Here is a 21,927-nt window from a genome sequence, read left to right on the forward strand (position 1 = left end):
AATAAGATACTAAAATATAATCTAAAAGTAAACTATGTTTTTAAAAGTAACTAATCGGTTCACTTTTCTTAAAAAATATCTAATCGATATCTAAAGATAATCAACTTTTCAACAATTAGGCTTGGAAGTTACCAAAATGTATCTAAAATAATTTGAAATCATATGATCTAAAAATGAAACATTTTATATATAAAAAGAAGAGTAACCAATCGGTGTCTTATGTCATCATAAGTTACCAAAATGTTACTTTTGAAAACTCATAAAAAATAACCAAAATGTCACTTTTGAAAACCCAAAAAAAGAAAAGTCAGGGATTTTGAGATTTTTTTTTTTCCATTTATGGTATTTATTTTAGAAATCCAGTATTTTTTTATGACGTGGAAAGACATTTTTGTAAATAAATTTTGTTAGGGTATTTTTGTAATTATTTTGTGTTTTAGTATATTTATGAAAAATTCTCAAAGCTTTATGCATTGCATCATATACTATATGAATATTGCTAAGGGCATAGGTGCCTAACACTGCCTGACACAACATATTGTATTAGTGTTATTTAGTAGCGGTCTCATATATTTTGATTTAAAAGATTTTATGTGGATCTTGATACTAAATTGCACCAAGAGAAATTATAGGAAATAGTCCAAAATAAAATCATCAAGAAGCTAATGTCCTCATTTTTAAAATTGTAGATAAATGACCCTTTTACATTATTGATTACCTAAATTGCCATATTTTATAATTTATTTATTTATTTAGGACTGTACGACTTTAATATAGTGGTATATGTATATTAGTTTTGTTTAATTAGTTTTTATTTTAAAGTTATATTGATTTTTTAAGTTTTTTATAGGTTGTTGGTATATTATTTTCCAATTAGTGTATATGTTTTTTGTGGTATGGTATATAATTTTTTTTTTGTGATATTTAATTTCTATTTTATTATACATAGTGGTAGTATATAATTTTGTATCATGGTATATACATTTTAATAGTAGTATATAACTTTGTTAGCATAGTATATACATTTTTTAGTAATAATTTTGTAAGTTTTGATGGTATATTATTTTTTAACTCAGTATATATATTTTGTGATATGGTATATCATATAACAACCCATAAAAAACGAAAAAAAATCAAAATAACTTTAAAATAAAAACTAATTAAACAAAACTAATATACATATACCATAATATTAAAATATTTAGAATAAAATGGTAATTTGTTAAAGGGTTTATTTGGTAATATGTGATATTAAATAGATGATTAGCCTATTTTACTACAAAATTAAAAACATGGACATATACTTACTTTCACACAACATTAAGTGTCATTTTGCACCATGCCCCTTGCACCAATTACTGTAAGATGGTGTTGGGCACTATGGGCCAATAGCAATGCTCTACACTATATTTGTCATTTTAGAGTAACTCCAATCCACACAAATTTTGTGTTGAATTAACACAAAAAAAAAGAAGAAGGTAATTTTAGCACAATATTATTTTTTCACTCCAACCATAATAATAGTAAAAGTAAGAGAAAAAAGTATATTCTCTAACCAAAAAAGATTAATTTTTTTTATTATTTTATTCTTTTATTAAACAATAACAATTATTATGTAATTTAAGCATTATATTTTACTGTTCTATTTGTAAAGTTATGCGTTTAAGCATTTCTGTAACATTAGTAAAGTTATGCCTTTAGTAGTTTTCAGAAAAGGCTTATAAATAGCCCTGAGTTGTAATAGAGAGTTTATTTTTGGGAAATTTACAAAAATACCTAAAATTAAAAAGAATACCATAAATATGGAGTCTGGATTTTTTTTTTCAAAAATAAATAAGAGTATAATCATAAATATGATTTTTCTTTTGTAAATAAAATTTACAAATTTGTAACAATACACTTTTTTTGAACTAAAATTTACAAATTTGTAACTAAATTTTACAATTTTGTAACAATATGTTACGATTTTGTAAACAACATTCACAGGCTAAATAGATAATTGTAACAAAACCATTACAAGCTTTCATATGCATTTTTGTAATTTTTGTAAAATTCTATATTTTTCAAGTTTTTTTAAACTTTAAGTGCTATGTATAATTTTTCCTAAGTTTTTTAATACAATATGCGATGTTATTACATTATCAAAATCTGATTTTGTTTCTCTTTTCCGTTTGAGTCCTTCAATTACTCTTAAATTATTAATATATTTTTTTGTGTGTAATAATATTTTAGTCTTTTCACATTTATTTATATGTGTAAAACTTTTTCCTCTATTTTTGGAGAGAAAAAAATTAGTTGGTTCCACTTAATATTCTTTCCCTTACTTTTGTTTTCTCTCAATTTTTCATTCTTACTAAGCAACTCATTTTTATATTTCATTTCACTTATCTCTCTCCTATTTTCTTTCCTTACGATTTTTCTTCCCTACAAACATAGGATAAGTTTTTATTTTATTTTAAATTACATATACATTTAATATTTAATAGATGTGATTGGTTAAAAAGACTTAGTATATAATATTTTTATGCATATTTTGTGTGCACATATCATTACTTTTAATCTTATATAGAAACTATTGAGGTTTTATGCCCTGTGTAAAGCCAATTTTCTATGTAACCTCATTTCATTATCATCAATAAAGAATAGAAATCAATTTTAACTTGTCAATCAAATTGCTCACTTGTTTATTAACATGATTATTTATTTAATATAAACATCTATTAAATCCCGAACATATGGATAGTCACAGTTGTAGTGACTTGGTCATAGTAGATTATAATTATGGTTATATGTTCTAAAGCATTAGTCCTAAGATTAAGTTAGTGCACATGATTTACACTAACTTGTTAATCTATGATATGATCTACTTACACAATCTGGTGTGATGTCCTATCCAGGACATTGATCAAGTAGATAAGATCGGATGTGTTATGTTACATTGGACTAGAGTGATATTGATTATAGATATATAAGTAAAGTGTCATTATTATCTAATTTGGTCACATCATAAAGTTGACTGTAGGTCAATTCAATCCCAATTCCGAGTGATTACTATTCCACTGATTATATTATTCAAGTCCTTGGATTTTTTTGTTACCAGCTTACCCTACGGACTAGCCTATACTTACATATTGGGGACTTGGTAGTGTAATTGAGTGGGATTATTTATCATAGATATGAAATCTATAGCTTCTATCTAAGAAGTGAAATGATGATTTCCTTATATCTTAGTTCAAGCGTTAAATGATAGATATCTCATTTCTGTAATTATGTTATCTGGAGCTGTAGACAGATTTGCCCCATGAGGAATAACTAGTCCAGATTTTAGATAGGAAGGACAAGGTCCTAAGAATAAAACTATACCTTTGGTTAAGGTATTATGGAGGAGCAACAAGGTCGAGGAAACGGCCATGAAATTGGAGTCGGATGTGCATGATCATTATCCCGATTTGTTCTGGTAACATTTCGAGGGTGAAATTCCTGTAAGAATGGAATAATTGTAACATCCCAAATTTGTTAATCAGGCTTAGTACCTTGATTAGTGTGCCGAGAGGGCATAAATGGAAATTATGTGCATTTTTATGATTATAAGCATGATTATGTAAATTATGTGAGTTATATTATGATTTGGCTATTGTAGTATGTTTAGATGTATTAAGTATGCATGTGGACCCGTTTCTTATTAGAAGGGTATTTTCATAATTTTGACCCGTTCAAGGTGTATTTGTAAATATATGTGTCTTGTGATTTAGACCACATTATTACGTGGATATATTTGACTTATTCGACACGAGACGACCCTAGTGAGAAAATTAGTGGTTTAGTCACAACAGGGGATTAATACCCAGCTCGGGGTGAGCCTAGGGATATTTTTTTCATTTAGTACATTACCGAGATTTTTTGGGTAATGGAAAGTTATTTGATGATCATTTGGGGAAATAGTGATATCCCGAGTTTACCGGAGTTATCTGAGAATTTTTGATATAGACCGGATTAGAGAGTCAAAATGACATTTTTGCCCTTAAGGGGCTTTGAGAGGAAAGTGGTGGAGTAGGGGCATTTTGGTCTTTTGGACCATATGGTTGGATAAGCCCAAGCTAAGTTGATTAACTCAGAAAACACTTCTCTCTCTCTCTTGCTTCTCTCTCATTACTTTTTCTCCCTCTCACTTGTGCTTTGGCTTCAAGAAATACTTGGGAATTTCTTGATCACTTTGAGTTTTGAGGCAAGCTTTGGTGGGAATTGGAGCTGTAGTTGGGATTGAAAGCTTATAAGCTTTGGAGCCAGCTAGGGAAAATCGTGTAACATTGGTAAAATTCAAGATTTTGTTGAGTTTAGTTTTGGATTTTAAAGTTTTATTTAATTATGAGTTTTATGGAGTTTTGATTGGGTTTTAGGGTTTTTTTTTTGGATGTTTTGAGTTACTAAGACCATTTTCATGGTAAATTGTGAGTAAAATCAAGTGTTGGGATGATTTTAGGAGGTTGGGCGATTCTTAAAATCGTTGGAATTTTTGGTTTGCGGGGTCGCGCCGTTGCCCGCATGAACTCAGAGGTGTTGGAGTTCTTCTGAACCACCTTGGCACCGCGATGCCTGGTAGGCTGCACTGCAGCATGTACCCTGTGCCTTTGTGGTTTGGGGCTCTCAGGGGTGGGCCACATCTCTAATGGGAAGGTGTCCAAATGAGGTTTTGAGTTACGGAGACTCAAACCTAAGGGCTCGGGAAGGATTCTACTACTCGATTTATTAGAATTCAAGGTCCCTGAGGTTAGGACTTGGTCCAAAAGCCTTTATTCGTTCGTTATTGATGGTTATTAATTATTATGGTTGTGACTAGGGTTCATCGATTGGCTTAGGTAGAAAAGGGTCTTGCTCAGGGTTGTGATTCATGTGTCATTAAGGACTTAAGGTAAATTTTTTTTACCTAGTCTTTGGTTAGGGATTAAGCCTAGTCATTGAACATGGTTATAACTATGATTGAGCTATTTTATTAAAAATGTTTGATTGTATTGAGCATATTCGCGATAAATGATTTGTGATTGTCTGTATTATCTGATTGAAAGGCTTGGTTTAAGAGTCAAGGGCAGCAATAGCGCCCTGAGCGCAAGCTGAAAGGCTTGACTTATGAGTCAAGGGCGGAAATAGCGTGCTGAGCGAAGGCCAGTATGGTTAGGCCTATCTAGGAGCATGACATACACTTGAATGATGTAATGGTTGCTTGGAAAACAAAGCGTCAGGTACGCTTGTCTAGCCTTATGGCTAGTTATCAGTTAATAGGGCTACGTGCCTTGGTGTGACTTTATTGTCACTTAGCTGGATTATATGAAAGCATGAGTAGAGTTATTACTGCTAGGCATGCCATGTAAGACTATGAAATTTGTTATTAACTGCTTATGAACATGTCTTTGTTTTCCTGCTGAGCTTCGACTCACGGGTGCTATGTGGTGCAGGTAAGGGAAATAAGAAGCTGGACCAGCAATAAGTTGGAGAGCTTCGGCGGCAGCGTGTACATATGCATCATGCTTTACCGCCACAACCGGGGATTCAAGGAAAAACTAGGGCAAACCCTAATTTTTCTACTTAGGCCGACATGTCTTATATTCACCCTTTTTGAGTTGTAAATAACTGTTTAAATGTTTATTTTGGGATCCCATGTACAAACTTAAACTTTTTAATGGAAGTAAATATTCCTTTGACCAAACTTTTTAATGCTAACTCATTATTCACTTCTAGTAACACATTTATGTCCAAACGACTTAATTAGCAAGTCCAACACTATTTAAAATACACACTGTAACAGTCTTGGCTATCCATGGCATTATACGACCGATCGCCAGGGCTCCACTTTCCCGAGCTGCTTTGGCCTCCCCGGCACGGAGACGCTCCTTGAGCATCATTCGCATGTTGGGCTTCTTAGTGAATGATAGGTCCATGTGTATGTTGCTTTTCCATGCCACAAACAGGGTGTCATCTTCCATTGCATTGAGATCCCTTTCTAACTCTTTTGCTTGGAGCCTAAAATTCTCGACAAGAGATGCAGCGTACGCATATTCTTCTTTGGCCTTAACAACCTCTTCTTGGACTTTGGCCAGCTCAACGACACGAGCCAAGGACTCCTCACGGCTCAGGCGGAGTTTCTCTCGAACAACTGTGATCCCTGCCGATAACTTGTCTTTGGCCTCCTCCATAGACCGGATTTGACTTGTGGCATCTTCCAGCAGCTTCGCGGAAGTGTCCTCAAGAAATGAAAGTTTTAATTGCTCTGTAGCCAGCCAAGCCTCCAACTCTAAGGCACAGACCATGAGATCCTCAAAGTCCTTCTGGAGCAGCGAGTGCTCTGCTAGTGGGACCACGGTCTCCATGAGTTGAGCCATCTCCTCTCGAAGTTCCATCAGCTCGAAGGACCTCATGGTCACGATGTCCCTGAGTCATTCGTTGAAGGCTGCATTCTGCACCAGAACCATAGTTGATAGCTCAATAAAAAAAGAAGACAAACAAAAGGGGAATTGAATGTTTTTGGGCCTTACCCTCAGGGAAATGTGGAGGCAGGTAGCTATCAGCGTGATCTCGTTATCACTGCCACAACGAGCGAAGCTACGGAAAGGCATGTCGTACAGGGACCCCACCAATCCGTGAAGCAGCTTCGCAGCGAGTGTGTCGTAATTTCTCTGACTCTTCTCACAAGTAGAGTCTCCAACTCCTCATGGCTAGGAGGAGCACCAGATCCTGCGCTTGATCCTTCGTCAAGACGGGCGTTGAATTATTCGACTACCCGTCTGTGCTTTTCCAGGTCTCCTCCCTCAAAGTATTCGGGAAAGACCACTAGGTGAGGTGTCCTGATCGAGGGATGATCAAACACCCTAGAAGGGATTTATCTTCCCTTTTAAGAAGGCCCCTCATCTTGAGGGGGGAGGCCTCGAGGTCAATGGCCTCTTCTGTAACTATTGGCCACGGAGGAGTGGCCAACAGGGTAGCTTCCGAGATTGCGGAAGTCGCAGGAGCTGGAGGACCGACCATCGTGGCCAAGGGAGTGAGCACCGAGGGCAGGGGCACTGCGGTTGACACCTATGGGGTGTCTATTTAAGAGGGCCCCATCACTCTCTGTCATTTTGGCCTGACCAAGTCGGACAGGCTCATGTTTTTTGTGCAAGGAAACATAAAAATGTTAGTCTTCAAAAGAAAAAAAGGAATCTATCTATAAAAAAGCATGCATGCAAGACACCAAATAAATCTCCTCAGGAGCCCCACTATGATAAGGCTCCTCCGAGTGAAGAATGGAATGGGCAAACTCATTGACTAGTCGGCCCATTCCTGTGTTATGTTGGTGTCGTATTGACAAAACAATATCGCATGCATGGACGTCACCATGTCCTAAGGCATGAGTTCTTGGGGGTGTTTCCTCCTCTTCAGGTGGTGGAGAAAAATGTTGATATGGTCTTGGTAGTCTTGGGACTCATCATCGGTTCAAGGACTCTCAGAAACTTGCACACACTCGAGGAGTGACGTCGAGAATAAGGAGTGGTTGGGACTAGTTCCCTCCGCTACGCGATTTGCGTAGTTAACAAATATTGAGGATTTACCTTGAGCCACGAAGGATGATTTGATCCCAGCCCCTTGCTCGGCTTTGTCGTGGCATCTTGGATCACGAGTACACTTTCTACACACCCCTCACGGAGACACTGTTCGTACTCTTATTGGGCCTTCTCCGTGATATACCACGTGTGGAGCCTCACCTCATTAAGTGACTTCTTTGAATCACAAAATCCGGTGAGGACCACGATGCTTGTTGTTTGACCCTCCCGAAGCAGGTCGTATTACCGATGATTGGCGTCAGTTATGAGAAGATCGAGATTATATCCTCCTCAGGTAGTGCATTGATTTTCTTGAACCTTTCGTTGTAGGCGTCAGCGAAGGGTGTGCGAAGAAAAGGACGTGAAATGAAAATGGTTGAGCTAAGGAGATACTACAGGCGAAGGACTAATAAATTAAATAACTCAAGAGGTGACACTTACCAACCTTGGAGAAGTCCAGGACAAGAGTCAGATTGGTCCGCATAGGGAAGCCACTTGCCTAGAAAAAGTGGTCCTTGTAGTCCCTCGAGTGAATTATGACTTAAAGCTAAAATCTAAATCTGTCCAAAACATAAATTGATTTGACAACCTTTTTAGAATAATCAAAACTCACAACTTATGGGGTATTTATTTGTCAACTCTTCCAAGACTTTTTACTAATATAAAAGTAGTCTACATAATTAAGACCAGCTAAATTTTTAATTTTAAACTTGCCAAAACATTGTTCAAACATACACTCATCAAAGTGTCAATTTTTCATTCCAGTTTGCACATCTATCACAAAAAACTTATAACTTGACCTAGACATAACATTTTTGCATGTTTCAAAATTATAAAATAAAGTAATCTTCCTAAATAATGAAATATTGAAAGTCTCATTTTAAAATTTGGCAAATAACTTAAGGTTTGGTCCATTGGAAGCTACTGTAACAATACCATATTGGCAGCAAATAGTTTTTAGCAACTATGTTAGAAAATTCCTAACTCACAAACCATATTGAATTTAATAAAACTATATTATGTGCTACATATTAAGTATGTATACTATAGATATACCAATGATTAGCTCCTAAATATAAACAGAGTATGTTCAACACTTTTTTACAAAGATTTAGGTGCAAGCTGTCAAGATTCTAATTTCAGGTTGAGTATAGATTTTGCAAGGGCCATAACTCCAACTTTAGAAAATATTTTTAATTGTTTCAAAAGCCTAAAGTTAAGTAATATTTCTGAAATACAAAAATATGGAATCATTTATAACAAAGCAGTCCATAAAAGTTGTGTTAGATCCGTTGGAAGTCAGACCATAAACAAGACAACACGCATATTTGCACATACCTAAGGAAACTTTGGATTTCCACTAAACAAATCAACATAGCACACATGCATGAAACATCTAATTCTATCACACACCTCATTACAACATAGATTAGATATCAAAACTTTTAGTGCTTCTAAAAAATGCAGATTAGAAGATTAAACATAAACTATTGCCAAAACACAAGATTTTTACCTTTGAATTTCTAGATTTTGTTTCTTTTGGGTCCTTGGGATTTTTCCACCACTCCTTTATCCTCTTAGCACCTTAAAAATCATCCCAAACTCCCCATGATTAGATTCAAATAAAAGGAAGAAGAAACTAAGTGAGAAATGGGAATGAAGCTAGGGTTTCTAAAACCTTAAGATTACCTTAGTCTTCAAAGAAAGTGGCTTGCATGCAAGTCTCCTAGGCTCTAAATTTATGATCAAGTGAAATTTAATGAATGAGATCCATGCCACAAAAAAACTAGAGGGACAATCCTTTAGGGATTCAACATAGAGAAGAAGAACATGAGAAGAAAAAGATGCCAGCTTACCTTTATATATTTGGTTCTTTAAGCTTTTATCTCCAAGCTTAAACGGAGATTTTAGTGAGAGAAAAGTGAGAATTTTAAAAAATTCTAGGGAGAAGGGAGAGCTTCTTTTTTTGAACACCAAAAGAAAAATGAAACAAAAAATTGAAGGGAGAGAGAGTGAGCTAGGTGTGTGGGAGAAGGAAAGAAGAAAAGAAGGTGAGACCTTTGGTTTTTCTTGAGTGGTTGTGAAGAGAACTTGGTAAATGAAGAAAATAAATAATTACCCCTTCACTACTACCCCAAGTAAGCCTCCCCCTATGGAAAAGACACTCATACCCTCTCATTTTTATTTAAAAAAAAATAAAGTTACTAACTCCCCAAGGCCAGAGAAGTCATCTTACATAAATGAAATTCTTATAGTTTTAAACTTAGAGACCTATGATAAATTTAATTTGATTAAATGTCACACCAAAATAGTTTAATGAAATTAAACTTACTAAAATAAATATTACATAATTTTACTTATGTAATTTTCTTTGGTCTTAATTCCACCTTAAGTTAAATAATGTATTTTCCCATAGCTTGCACATATTGAATTTTCCCGGAAAATTCATTAATATTATATGATTTCCCTAATTCATAATTATTTTATTCTCAACTTAATTTTTTTTTCCTTTCGCCATAATTATTGGAGAATATTTTAAATATGAGATTTTCACCTGATTAGGGATTTTGACTCGGTCCGCGACCACAGTCTTAGTTTGATTGGAGAACCGAACTTATGACATAATAACTAATATTTAAACACATAACTTACATACAAGGAATACCATATTTCTTACAAGTATCAAAATACTTAGGAATAAAATTTCACGAGAATAAAAATTTCCGTAAACCATTATTCTACCTAGTGCCCTAAACACAGGGCTTTACATTGACAATCTCAATATGTTGTGATACTTAAGCCACATAAGCTAGAGCCTACAAATGGCATAGAATATGAGAAATTCTAGACAAATAAGTCTAAGCCATGAATATGTGATATAATAGATTCAAAGTTGGAATCATATGTGATAACTTGTGAGGACTTAACATATCTATTTACCAGACCTCGAGTGAGAGATTTGGTTAGTTCTACAAATTGAGGGATGTGACTAAAACTCCTTGACAAATAGATTCCCCAATGATGGCAACCTAACTCAAAGCTTGTATACATCAAGTGAAGAATTCAATGGGTAAGAACAAGTTGTTGATAAGGGAATAGTTACAATATTAACGACTTAAAAGTCTCATCTAGGATGAGTTAATGTTGGGTGCAACCGGGTATGAGTTGAAGAGCAACAAACATCTCTAAAGGTAGCAAAGATGCTGTAAGAATTTCACTTATGTGAACCTAGAGGTGGTGCCACCTCTCAAGAGAGTAGGTGTTTTCTCTCTGGATGGTTCAAGAATGGATAAGCATGAAAATTGGGGAATATAATAGTAATCAGGTAGAGGTGTGAGAGACATTACCCGTTTTTATCACTAGGAAAGTTGGGTTCAATCTTTTAAGAACACCTTAGCATTTAGATAGAAGCTTTGTAGTATTTTCATTAAGACAAAGTTCAAACCCAAAATGTACTTTATTTTATGCACTAATATCATTTAGGCTAGAGGATTGAGGATATATTTAATAAAGTGGGGGAATGTTATGATTGGTTAAATACATAGTGAAATTGGTTAGGCACGAAGATGTGTAAAAACCATAATGGTTTCACTAAAGTCAACATGTGTGAGTTTATTTTTAGTATAGACATTTATAAATCATCTTTTTGGGTTAAAAGTGTTTCTTTGGAGTATATACGAGTGCCAAAAAATTTTGGAGGTATTTGGGGATGTTTTGAGACAAGTTTTGGGGCGCCAAGTCAGAGAGACCTGCGTTGTGTTGCCTCTGGGAGGCAACACGTCGCTGGTCCTTTGAAACACTACACAGGCGATGAATCACGTGCATGGTGGTGATGCATCACCTGGCAGGCGATGCATCACCTGGGTGCAGACGATACGTTGCCTGGGCAGTTCGTACATGACCTTACAATTTCGTGTTTTTGGCTCCAAAACTTAGTATAAAATGCTCTAATCTCATTGGTTGAGTCTAATATGGTTCCTATACTATTTAAAAGGGTCACTTGAGTTTTTGTTCAATTGATCACTCATCTCTCTCGTCTCTAATACCTTTCTCTCTCTCTAGCTCTCAAGATTACTAGTTTTCTCCAAGATTTTCATCAAGAAAGCTTGACTTGCATGAAGATTCAAGGCCTGTGAATCCCAATCTCATTCCAAAGTAGTAGGTTCACGTAATCTCAATGAGGAGGCTAGGAATAAAGATTTTTGGACAACAAATCTTCATTTGTGTCAAGTCTTGTTACATTTTGTGATTCACATAAAATCATAGACTTATGAATTTATGTAACTTGGTTTTCTCTCCACAAAGGCCTATTCTTTCTCTTGATCTAATTTGTGTTATTCTTACATTGAATCCATGGTTATATTGTGATTAAATGTTTCTAAATTCATGTTATAATTATTTAATAACTTAATCTTTGATTATTGAGATTTGTATTCATACTTTTAATATGTTTATTTAATTTTCATGATTTGCATTCATACTTTGAATATAGTTCTTGATTAGTCTCTAGGGTTTGAAATATTGAATTAAGTCCCATTATTCATTGTTGATTTAGTAAGTGTAAGCCATAAATCCCCAACACGCCCAACTGACGCAAATACTGATATGAGGTCAACGATTGACTAACATGTTTAATTGACACAAAAAGCTTTTTTTTTTGTTATAGTGGTGGTAGTGACAAAATAAATTGAGAAATGACTAAAATTGCAAGGAATTAATTTTTCAGGACAAATGTTTAATTATGTGATAATATATGTAACTAATTAATTAATTTCACTGATATATTTTATTTGAAAACTATATATTAGTTGAGAATAATATTAATTGACTTTGGATGAATTAATATTAAGAAAGTATGATATTATTTTATTATATGATAATAAATTATTTAGATTATATAAGATGGAATTAATTTTGAATGAATTGATATTTACGCATTTATGAAATAATACATTATTTTAATGCTTATATATTTTATCTTATTAATAAAATGAATAAATGAAAAAAATTGGGGAACACCACATAGTGTCACACGCCTAGTAACACTAGGTCAGACACAATTTTGAATGGTTCAAATTTTAAATGTTATAATTTGAGTTATTTTATTTATTAAATTATTATTTAAAAGATATTTTGTTGATTTTCTCGACAGTTATTGCTATTTCCCATGCAAAAACCCTAAAATATCATCATTACGTAACAAATACCCTTGGCCGATATAATACCACTTTCCTTCCTTTATTCCATTTTTACATGATCATTCTCTCTCTTTAAGAACACTAAAAAAAAATCTCCAAGAACCCCAGAAATTTCAGTGCGATCCAAGACATCTTCGAGCAACTCCGAGAAAAATTTCATGATTTCTTCTACAATCCTTATTCCAAGTAAGTTTTTGATCCCATCCTATTACTTTTACAGTAGATTTCATGTATTTTTCCTCGGATTTACACGTTTACTCTATTGGATTTATACTATTCTTGAGAAATTTTTGGGCAATCGGGTTTAGGAAAAAATACATAGGAACATTAGGATAAAAATAGGTATTGTAGGCAACATTGTGCATAAAAAATGTTTAAGGTGGATTTACACTGATTTCGGGTCCAAAATTGAAGTGAAAATTCAATTTTGGGTATTTTGGAAAAACTAGATTTTTCCCACCTGTTTTCGGAGTTGAAAAGTCTTTCTGAAAAAACTTTTCAAATTCTCTTTTTGATCCATTTGTCCACTCTGCTCACATTCTTATTGTGTTTTTATCAGGATGCTGTTGGTTGTATAAAATCTTAACTTTTATACACGAGCAACGTTATCCTTGCTTTTATTTTTCTTCTATCTATTGGTTGTAGATTCTCACTTCCCATTTTCTCTTCTTCGATATTCATGCATGATCACTGGGGAGGTGAGAGACCAATAGACGAAGATCTTATCATTTTGCTATTCGAGGATCAAGAGCAGCCTTCTCTGCCTTTTTCAGAGCCTCTGTCCTCACACCCAAACCCTACGACCAGTACTTCTCACAATCCTTCACAGAACCAACTGAATATGGGTCGTGTCAAACACATCGCTCATAGAAAAAGAAAACCCACAAACTCTCCTACCAGCCAGCCTGCAGCCAATATCGAGGGTCCTTAAAACGATCCTTAACCCTTAAATTTTTTACCACCAGATATCCAGCCTAAAGCTCGTTCACGTGATGGCTCTCAAGCAGAGGTAGCCTGGTACATCGCCCCTCCAAGCGTCATATCGACCAGGATGGTGGCCAAGTATCCCAAGAAGTATGGGCTTCCTGGGATTACTTTATATAAACCTACATCCGACGAGAGGGCAAACGTGCGCCTGGTCGAGGTATCAAATAGAAGAGGGGGCAATCTTGCCCTTGCTAAACTTTTTTCGAGGAGTTGCCAATTATTTTGAGGTCACCCATTTCCAAATAACTCCCAATGGATATAGAGGACTTTCAGCACTCTATATCCTATACAACCACAAAAAATGGCCTGTGCCTACCCCTCATGAGATCAACTACCTATTCTATCTCAAGTCCAACCCCAATCAAAACAACACGGGGTAACATAACCTACAAGTCGAACGTAGGAAATTACTTCCAAGAGTACTTCCTTACAATCGACTTGGCCGCAGACAACATGGCCTTGACACGAGGAGGTAAACTTTTTAATCTTCGTTTGGAATTTATCTAGTCATTTTGCATTTTTCCCTTGTCCTTAGTTAGCTTGCATTGTACTTATGTCCATGGTATTGACCGGACCCCACTCCAAAAATGGAGATAAGAGCCACATCCCTGGCCAGCATGATTAACATAGAAAAGAGTGCAAAGAGTTGGTCACAGAGAGCAACTTAAGGCTGGTCAAGCTTTTAGAACCTCATCAGGAAGTAAGGGAATCAACTGTGAGGAGTGCCACTAGAGACGGCACTAAAGCACAAGAAAACCCTGAGCAGCAGCAGGATGTGTCACAGCCCCAAAGGCTTTGACCTACGGGAGTGACCATTTGAGAGCCCAACCCCAATACTCGACCAGCCAGTACCCCTTCCCAACATGGGAGGGGAAAAAACTACTAGAATATGTTGGTCCTATTCTCGAATCCTCTGACGAGAACAAAATAGATTTCTCACTCTTAGATAAACTGCCCATCCCTTATCATTTATTTGATAGGGACGACAACTTTAAATTTATGACCAGTAGTTTTAGCTTGGACTTCTTCGAGACAGATAATGTGTGTAACAATAGTTCTTTAAATAAAGTGGCGACCAGTAAATGTAGTTCGAGTATACTACTTAGAATTTATTTTTAGTTTGTTTCCTTATCATGCAAAACTATTTCTTGACATATCTGCTCATTTGTTTTTATTTTTGTAGTCATGAAATTTGACGACGCATTCGACATCTACGCCTCTGGAGGCACACCAGTGAGCACGAAGAAGCTGAGCATAAAAGATTCTAGAGAAGCCAGTGGGGAACCTTAAAGAAAAAAAGGCTCGACTAGAGGACCCTCCAGCTCCTATTCCTTCAAGAACAACTACACCTCCCCTTCCTCCTCGCACCTGGCCCTCCACTGACCAGATGGGGGAATCTTTAGCAGCATAATTGCTTAGCAATGCATATAGCTCAACAAACGATAAACTGCAGAAACTAACCAAACACCACCGCAGCCAAGAGGCCTTCGCCAATTTACCTTTGTTGAATCCCAGCCAGGTCCTTGCTCGTGGGTTCAATGAAGTTCTCAATGTAAGTTTCTTCTATATTGTATTTTAGTCGAACAACATTTCATTTGATTAGCTCTGACAACTTCATTTTTCCACTGTTCGTAGGATATTCTGACCATGAACAACGGTTGGCGTCGCGCTGAGGAGGTCGATTTAAAGCACGCCGAGGAGATCAAGGCATGGGAGGCCAATGTTAAGGTAGCTAAAGAAAAGCCAAGGAGATCTTGCAAAGGCTATTGCGGCTAAGGATAAATTCAAGGAAGCCTCCTAGACCAACTATAAAGAGGAAGCTAAGCTGCAAGAAGCTCTGGAGGCAAGCATGAAGGAGGCGAATGGTCTGGAGGACTGAGTCAAACTGCTTGAAGAGAAAAATGCCCAAAACTTGGAGAGGTTTCGAGAAGCCACCTTCAACTTCTTTTATATATTCTAGAAGAATAATCAAGATGCAAATTTTGATTACCTTCCTGAGCAGGTAAAACAGGCTGAACTTGCCAAGGGCTTTGCTCGCCTGGAAGAGGAGAAAAGTGCCCAAGAATCTCCTAAAATCTTCTTGGCGATGGGCATAGACGGTGCTGATGAAGAAGCTGGCCCTTCAGTCGATCAACAGTCTCAACATGACCCACTTCAGCTACACAATAGATATTTTTATTTATGTAATTAAAATATCAAAACAAATTATTCGTGGTGATAAGATGATTTGATGCCTAAGTAGATTTTATTTACCTTTTAATATTTTTAATTACATACGACCATCAATTGCTCACGGTGTAAAGACATTACATTTTGATATTATAACAGTTGCACATTACTATTGCTATCATAACACCTGCTCGTATGACCAAACTTAGCATAACACTGTATTATGATTTCACAAAATTAACTAATTTTTTTGAAAAATACTCTAAGTGTAACGCCCTGGTTACACCAAGACCGTTACTGTGAACTTTGAATTGTGCTTAACTCACTAATCGAGTTCTTTGGTTAAAAACATGCATCTTGGTGATATTAATAGGTTAAGGGGAAAACCCAATCAAAAGGAAAGGATATATTTTATTTAAAACGTAAAACTGTTCATGGGCTCGTAAAAACGTTTACAAGTTATTTACAATCCAAAATGGTCATTACAGTTTAAAATTTACAACCCGCCGACCTAAGCAGCAAAAATAGGGTAAACACCATAGTTCCTCCGAGAAACTCCTTGGCTGTGGTGGTCAAGCAACCGCATATGTACACATCACCACCTATGCTCTCCACTCAAGGCTGGGTGTGCTTTTCTTTCCCTTTACCTGCAACACATATCACCCATGAGCCAAAGCCCAGCAAGAAAACTCAATGCTGCATGTATATAATATCAAATGATGATCATGATAATCATACAGAGCTTATAGCCCTAAACAGATGAGTGAATGTCATTTTGTGGTTACGTTAACCATGAAGGAACATATAGTTCTAATCAGATGAGTGATTTAACACTTGAGGTTCTGTTAAACCATAATGAGTGATTAACGAACAAGTCACTACGGGGCTCAGCACCCACAGCCATATGACAATCCAGTCACCTAGGCCTTCTGGCCCTGGCTCCAATCTAATGAGTGACTTTTGGGTATGTCACTCCGGGCTCAGCACCTATAGCCATGTGACTAAAAAGTCACTGGGGCTCTCTGGCTCTGGCTCTAAGTGACTAGCCTTAGGCTAGACAAGCGCTTTTAGTTTTCATCAAACTTGAGGCTGGTCCGGCATTAATACTCATTTGAGTCATTCAATGTAGATGTCGATTAGATCTAATCTTTATCGGCTTACATTAAACATGCTAAGATCGTTCTTGACTTATTAGTCAATACCATGTGACCAGTGCTCAGTACTATTGCCGAACTTGACTAATGAGTCATAGCTTCACATTTAATAATGACACCATTGCCAATTTTGACTATTTAGTTAGTGCCATGCACAAGTGAGCAAGATTTTCTAAGCATTTGATATACAATTCAACATGCCTCAAGAATAATCATGCATATCACATATGGGGTGCAGTTGTAATGCACTGGTTACCCCAGAACAGTTATGGTGAACAGTGAACCAGAAATTTAACTCGCTACTCGAGTTCTTTTGTTAAAAACGTGCTTCTAGATATTATTAACTGGTTAAAGTAGAAAACCAATAAAAAGGAAAGGAAATATTTTATTTAAAATATAAAGCTGTTCATGGGCTCATAAAAACATTTACAAGTTATTTACAACTCAAAATGGTCATTACTGTTTAAATTTACAACCCGCCGACCTAAGCGGCAAAAATAGGGTAAACCTTCTAGTACCTCTAAGAACTCCTTGGCCGTGGTAGTCAAGCGGCCGCATATGTACACAACACCACCTAAGCACTCCACTCAAGGCTGGGTGAGCTTTTCTTTCCCATTACCTACACCACATAGCACTCACGAGCCAAAGCCCAGCAAGAAAACACAATAGTCACTAAGGTGGGTTTCGTTCCCTCTAGCCATGTGACGATAGGGTCACCGGGGCTTTACAAATAAGTGATCCCTTCACTAGGTTAAACAGGATAGGTGCTTGATGACTAGAAAAAAAAATAACCTACCTCATGACCATAGAGTCATAACTATGAGATTCCGCTCCCTAGCCATGTGACAAGCAGTCACCTAGGCCTTAGGCCCTGGCTCTGAGTAACTAGTCCTAGACTAGTCAAGCGCTTATAAGTTTCATCGACCTTAGGGTCGATCCAGCATTAATGCTCCTAGAGTCATTTAACGATGATATTGATTAGATCTAATATTTTATCGGCCCTGCGTTCAGGATGTTTATGCCGTTTCTGACTCTCAGGTCAGTAATATGCGACCAGTGCCGTCCTTGACTAATCAGTGCCATACACAAGTGAGCAAGCTCTGCTAAGCATTTAATATGAAATCAATATCCACATTTATCAACCAACATGCCTCAACAATAATCATGCATGTCATTTACACAGGGTGCAATTTCTTACCTCTGGTTCGAGTGAGAATTAATATAAGAACGAACCTTGAGAATGATTTGTCTTTTTGTCCCTTAGCAGTTACCTGGTCATAACCAATTATGGGATTCCATCAATAAAATGAATAATAAAATATTCCCGGACCAAGACCTAGCCTCCGAGACATCGAATCCCACTAAACCGGATAGTAGGATCAATCCTGAGGCCTAAGGTTTGAATCCCTAAGTCAAAAACAAACTTTTGGCCAAGATGGCCCTCAAGCGTTGCGTCCCTTCCCCAAGCGCTGCAGCCCTTCCCAAAAAACAGAGGCAACTCACCTCAAGCACCTGCCTCAAGTGCCGCGGCCCTTCCCCATGCGCCGCGGCCCTTAGGCCTCTTCAATACCACCTTCTTCTTCAACAAGCTTGGGCCGCGGCGCTCTAGAACAGAGCCGCGGCCCCACTCAAAACTCATCCAAAAACCTCTGTTTTTCTCCTTAAAACAATTTCAAAACCTTATAAAAACTCTCCCAATATCACTAAGAAATGCTGCCAATTATTACCATAACTTATTCACCATATAACCATCAAAACCCAAGTGAACTTCTTCCAAAAACTTCCATTGATTCCAACTATTTATATCAAAATCCATAGGTTGTAAACTATAAGAAAACAGAGCATAACCAAGGTTTCATGGATAAAATCTTACCTCAAACTAGTTTTGAATCCCTTTCAATGAATGAACTAAGTCTACAACCTCAAAGCTTTGATTTCCTAGCTTGATTCTTCAATTTGGGATCACAAACTTCAAAGGAAGCAGAAGGAAAATGATGAACGTGAGGGAGGAAGTGTGGCTCTGTTTTGTTCTATTCTTTCTACAGGTTTCTACAGACAATAAATCATATATATATCCATGCCAAATGACCTTAATGCCCCTAGGTCATTTAAAAGCTTCTAAAGACTCCCAAGGGTAAAACCGTCCTTTTCAACCTATCTCGTTAATCATAATTAACGCTCTCCAATTCCCGATAACCTCAAATCCCAACAATTCATATTCCGTTACCCTTTAATTCCCAGTAACACTCTAATCATTTAAACACCCCGAACCCCGAGCTTAAGCTTGTTATGACCAAACCGATAATTCATATTAAAGATCGTCTCATGCCGAATAGCTCGAACAAATCCACATTATAATGTCACCTCAACAATTAATCACAAACATGCACCAAAACATACAATTATGCCTTCAATGAGCCAAATTACCAAAATACCCCTGTAATGAAATGTGGAACCACATGCATGCATTTAACATCATATTGTAATATAATTCACATAAACATGCATATTATCAGTTAATGGCATAATTAAACAATTATGGCCCTCCCGGTCTACTAATCCAGCCATGAAACCACATTAGGCATTTTGGGGCATTACAACTATCCCCTCCTTAGAGAAATTTCGTCCTCAAAATTTACCTGAGCAGCGCCGGATACTGACTCTGCATATCTGACTTCAGCTCCCAGGTCGCTTCTTCGACCTTGCTGTTCCTCCACAATACCTTAACCAAAGGTATCGTCTTCTTCATGAGGACCTTATCTTTTCTATCAAGAATCTGGACTGGCTGCTCCTCAAACGAGAGATCTGCCTCAAGCTCCAGATCTTCATAGCTCAAAATATGATTCACATCAGATACATACCTCCGAAGAGCTGAAACGTGAAACACATTATGCACGGCCGACAACGCTGGTGGCAAGGCCAACCTGTAAACCACCTGACCAATCCTCTCCAGGATCTCAAATGGACCTACAAATCTAGGGCTCAGCTTGCTCTTCTTCCCAAACCTTCTCACCCCTTTCCATGGCGAGACTCTAAGGAAGACATAGTCTCCCACTTGGAACTCCACGTTCCTGCGCTTGGGATCTACATAGCTCTTCTGTCTACTTTGAGAAGGGAGCATCCGAGCTCTAATCTTTTCAATGGCCTCATTGGTCCTCTGAATTGCCTCAGGACCTAAGTATCTCCTTTCACCTGTCTCATCCCAATGAATGGGAGACCTAGAATTCCTACCATACAACATCTCATAAGGCGCAACTCCAATGGTAGAATGATAACTGTTGTTGTAGGAAAACTTTATCAAAGGTAGACACTTACTGCAAGATCCACCAAAGTCCAACATACATGCTCGCAGCTTGTCTTCCAATATCTAGATCGTCCTCTTAGATTGCCCATCTGTCTGAGAATGATAAGCAGTATTGAACTTCAATTGTGTACCCATGGCCTTCTATAAACTCCCCCAGAACTTGGAAGTAAAAGTGGGGTCCCGATCTGACATGATCGATCGAGGCGCTCCATGGAGGCGTACGATCTCTCTCACATAGAGATCTGCATACTGATCAACTGTATATGTTGTCCTCACTGGAAAGAAGTCAGCTGACTTGGTGTAGCGATCCACTATCATCCAAATAGAATCATACTGACCAGCAGTCCTGGGTAAGGCCACCACGAAATCCATTGTGACGTCCTCCTACTTCCACTCTAGGATATCCAGAGGCTGCTATAACCATGTCGGCCTCTGATGCTCAACCTTGACCTGTTGACATGTCAAGCACTTAGCCACATACTCCACTACATCTCTCTTCATCCCCGAACACCAATATAACGGTCTCACGTCCTGATACATCTTCGTGTGCCTGGATGCAAAGAGTAAGGTGTAGTATGAGATTCATCCAGAAAATCTCGCCTCAAAGCAGTGTCTAACGGAACACATATCCGCCCCTTGTATCTCAACAAGCCTAACTCAGACACTGTATAATCTCTGGATGCTCCAGCCCAAACATCCTCTCTGATCTTGATCAGCTGTGGATCACTCAACTAACCCTCTTTGATTCTCTCTAACAGTGTAGACTGTAGCGTAATATTAGTCAACTGGCCCACCAGCAACTCTATACCAGCTCTGGTCATATCATCTGCTAACTCCCTGGCTATCAGCCTCATACCATAAATTTGTCCCAAACCCTTCCGGGTTAAAGCATCAGCTACCATGTTGGCTTTTCTTGGATGATACAAAATCTCACAGTCATAATCTTTTACTAACTCCAGCCAACACCTTTGTCTCATATTCAAGTCTTTCTGGGTGAAGAAGTATTTTGGGCTCTTGTGGTCTATATAGATCTCACACTTCTCTCCATAAAGATAATGCCTCCATATCTTTAAGGCAAAGACCACATGTAACGCCCTGATTACCCCAGAACAGTTACGGTGAACGGTGGACCGGATATTTGACTCGCTACCCGAGTCCTTTGGTAAAAAACGTCCTCTAAGTGTAATGAACAGGTTAAGGTGAAAAACTACTAAAAAGGAAATGGATATTTTCATTACAAACTGCTCTGTAGAGCTAATCAAAACGTTTACAAGTAGTTCTCAGTACAAAATGGTCATTACTGTTTCAAATTTACAATCCCGCCGACCTAAGCGGCAAAATAGGGTAAACCCCCTAGTTCCTCTGAGAACGCCTTGACCGTGGTAGTCAAGCGGCCGCATATGTACACATCACCACCTAAGCTCTCCACTGAAGGCTGGGTGAGCTTTTCTTTCCCTTTACCTGCACCACATAGCACCCATGAGCCAAGGCCCAGCAAGAAAACACAACATAGCATGATATAATATCAACAATGATCATAATAA

At 37.2% G+C, this 21,927-nt stretch overlaps 1 protein-coding gene across 1 annotated transcript in view; it reads right to left on the reverse strand.

Moving 5' to 3' along the window:
• Nucleotides 1–6,412: 6,412 nt before the first annotated feature.
• Nucleotides 6,413–21,927, reverse strand: part of LOC133796021 (uncharacterized) — a 31,985-nt gene continuing 16,470 nt past the window's right edge. Inside the window, exon 2 of the mRNA XM_062233503.1 lies at nt 6,413–6,449. Within this exon, the coding sequence (XP_062089487.1) occupies nt 6,413–6,449 (37 nt within the window). The remainder of the gene's footprint in view (nt 6,450–21,927) is intronic.

This window comes from Humulus lupulus, chromosome 8, assembly GCF_963169125.1.
Source record: "Humulus lupulus chromosome 8, drHumLupu1.1, whole genome shotgun sequence".
In the NCBI taxonomy this organism is placed as follows: Eukaryota; Viridiplantae; Streptophyta; class Magnoliopsida; order Rosales; family Cannabaceae; genus Humulus; species Humulus lupulus.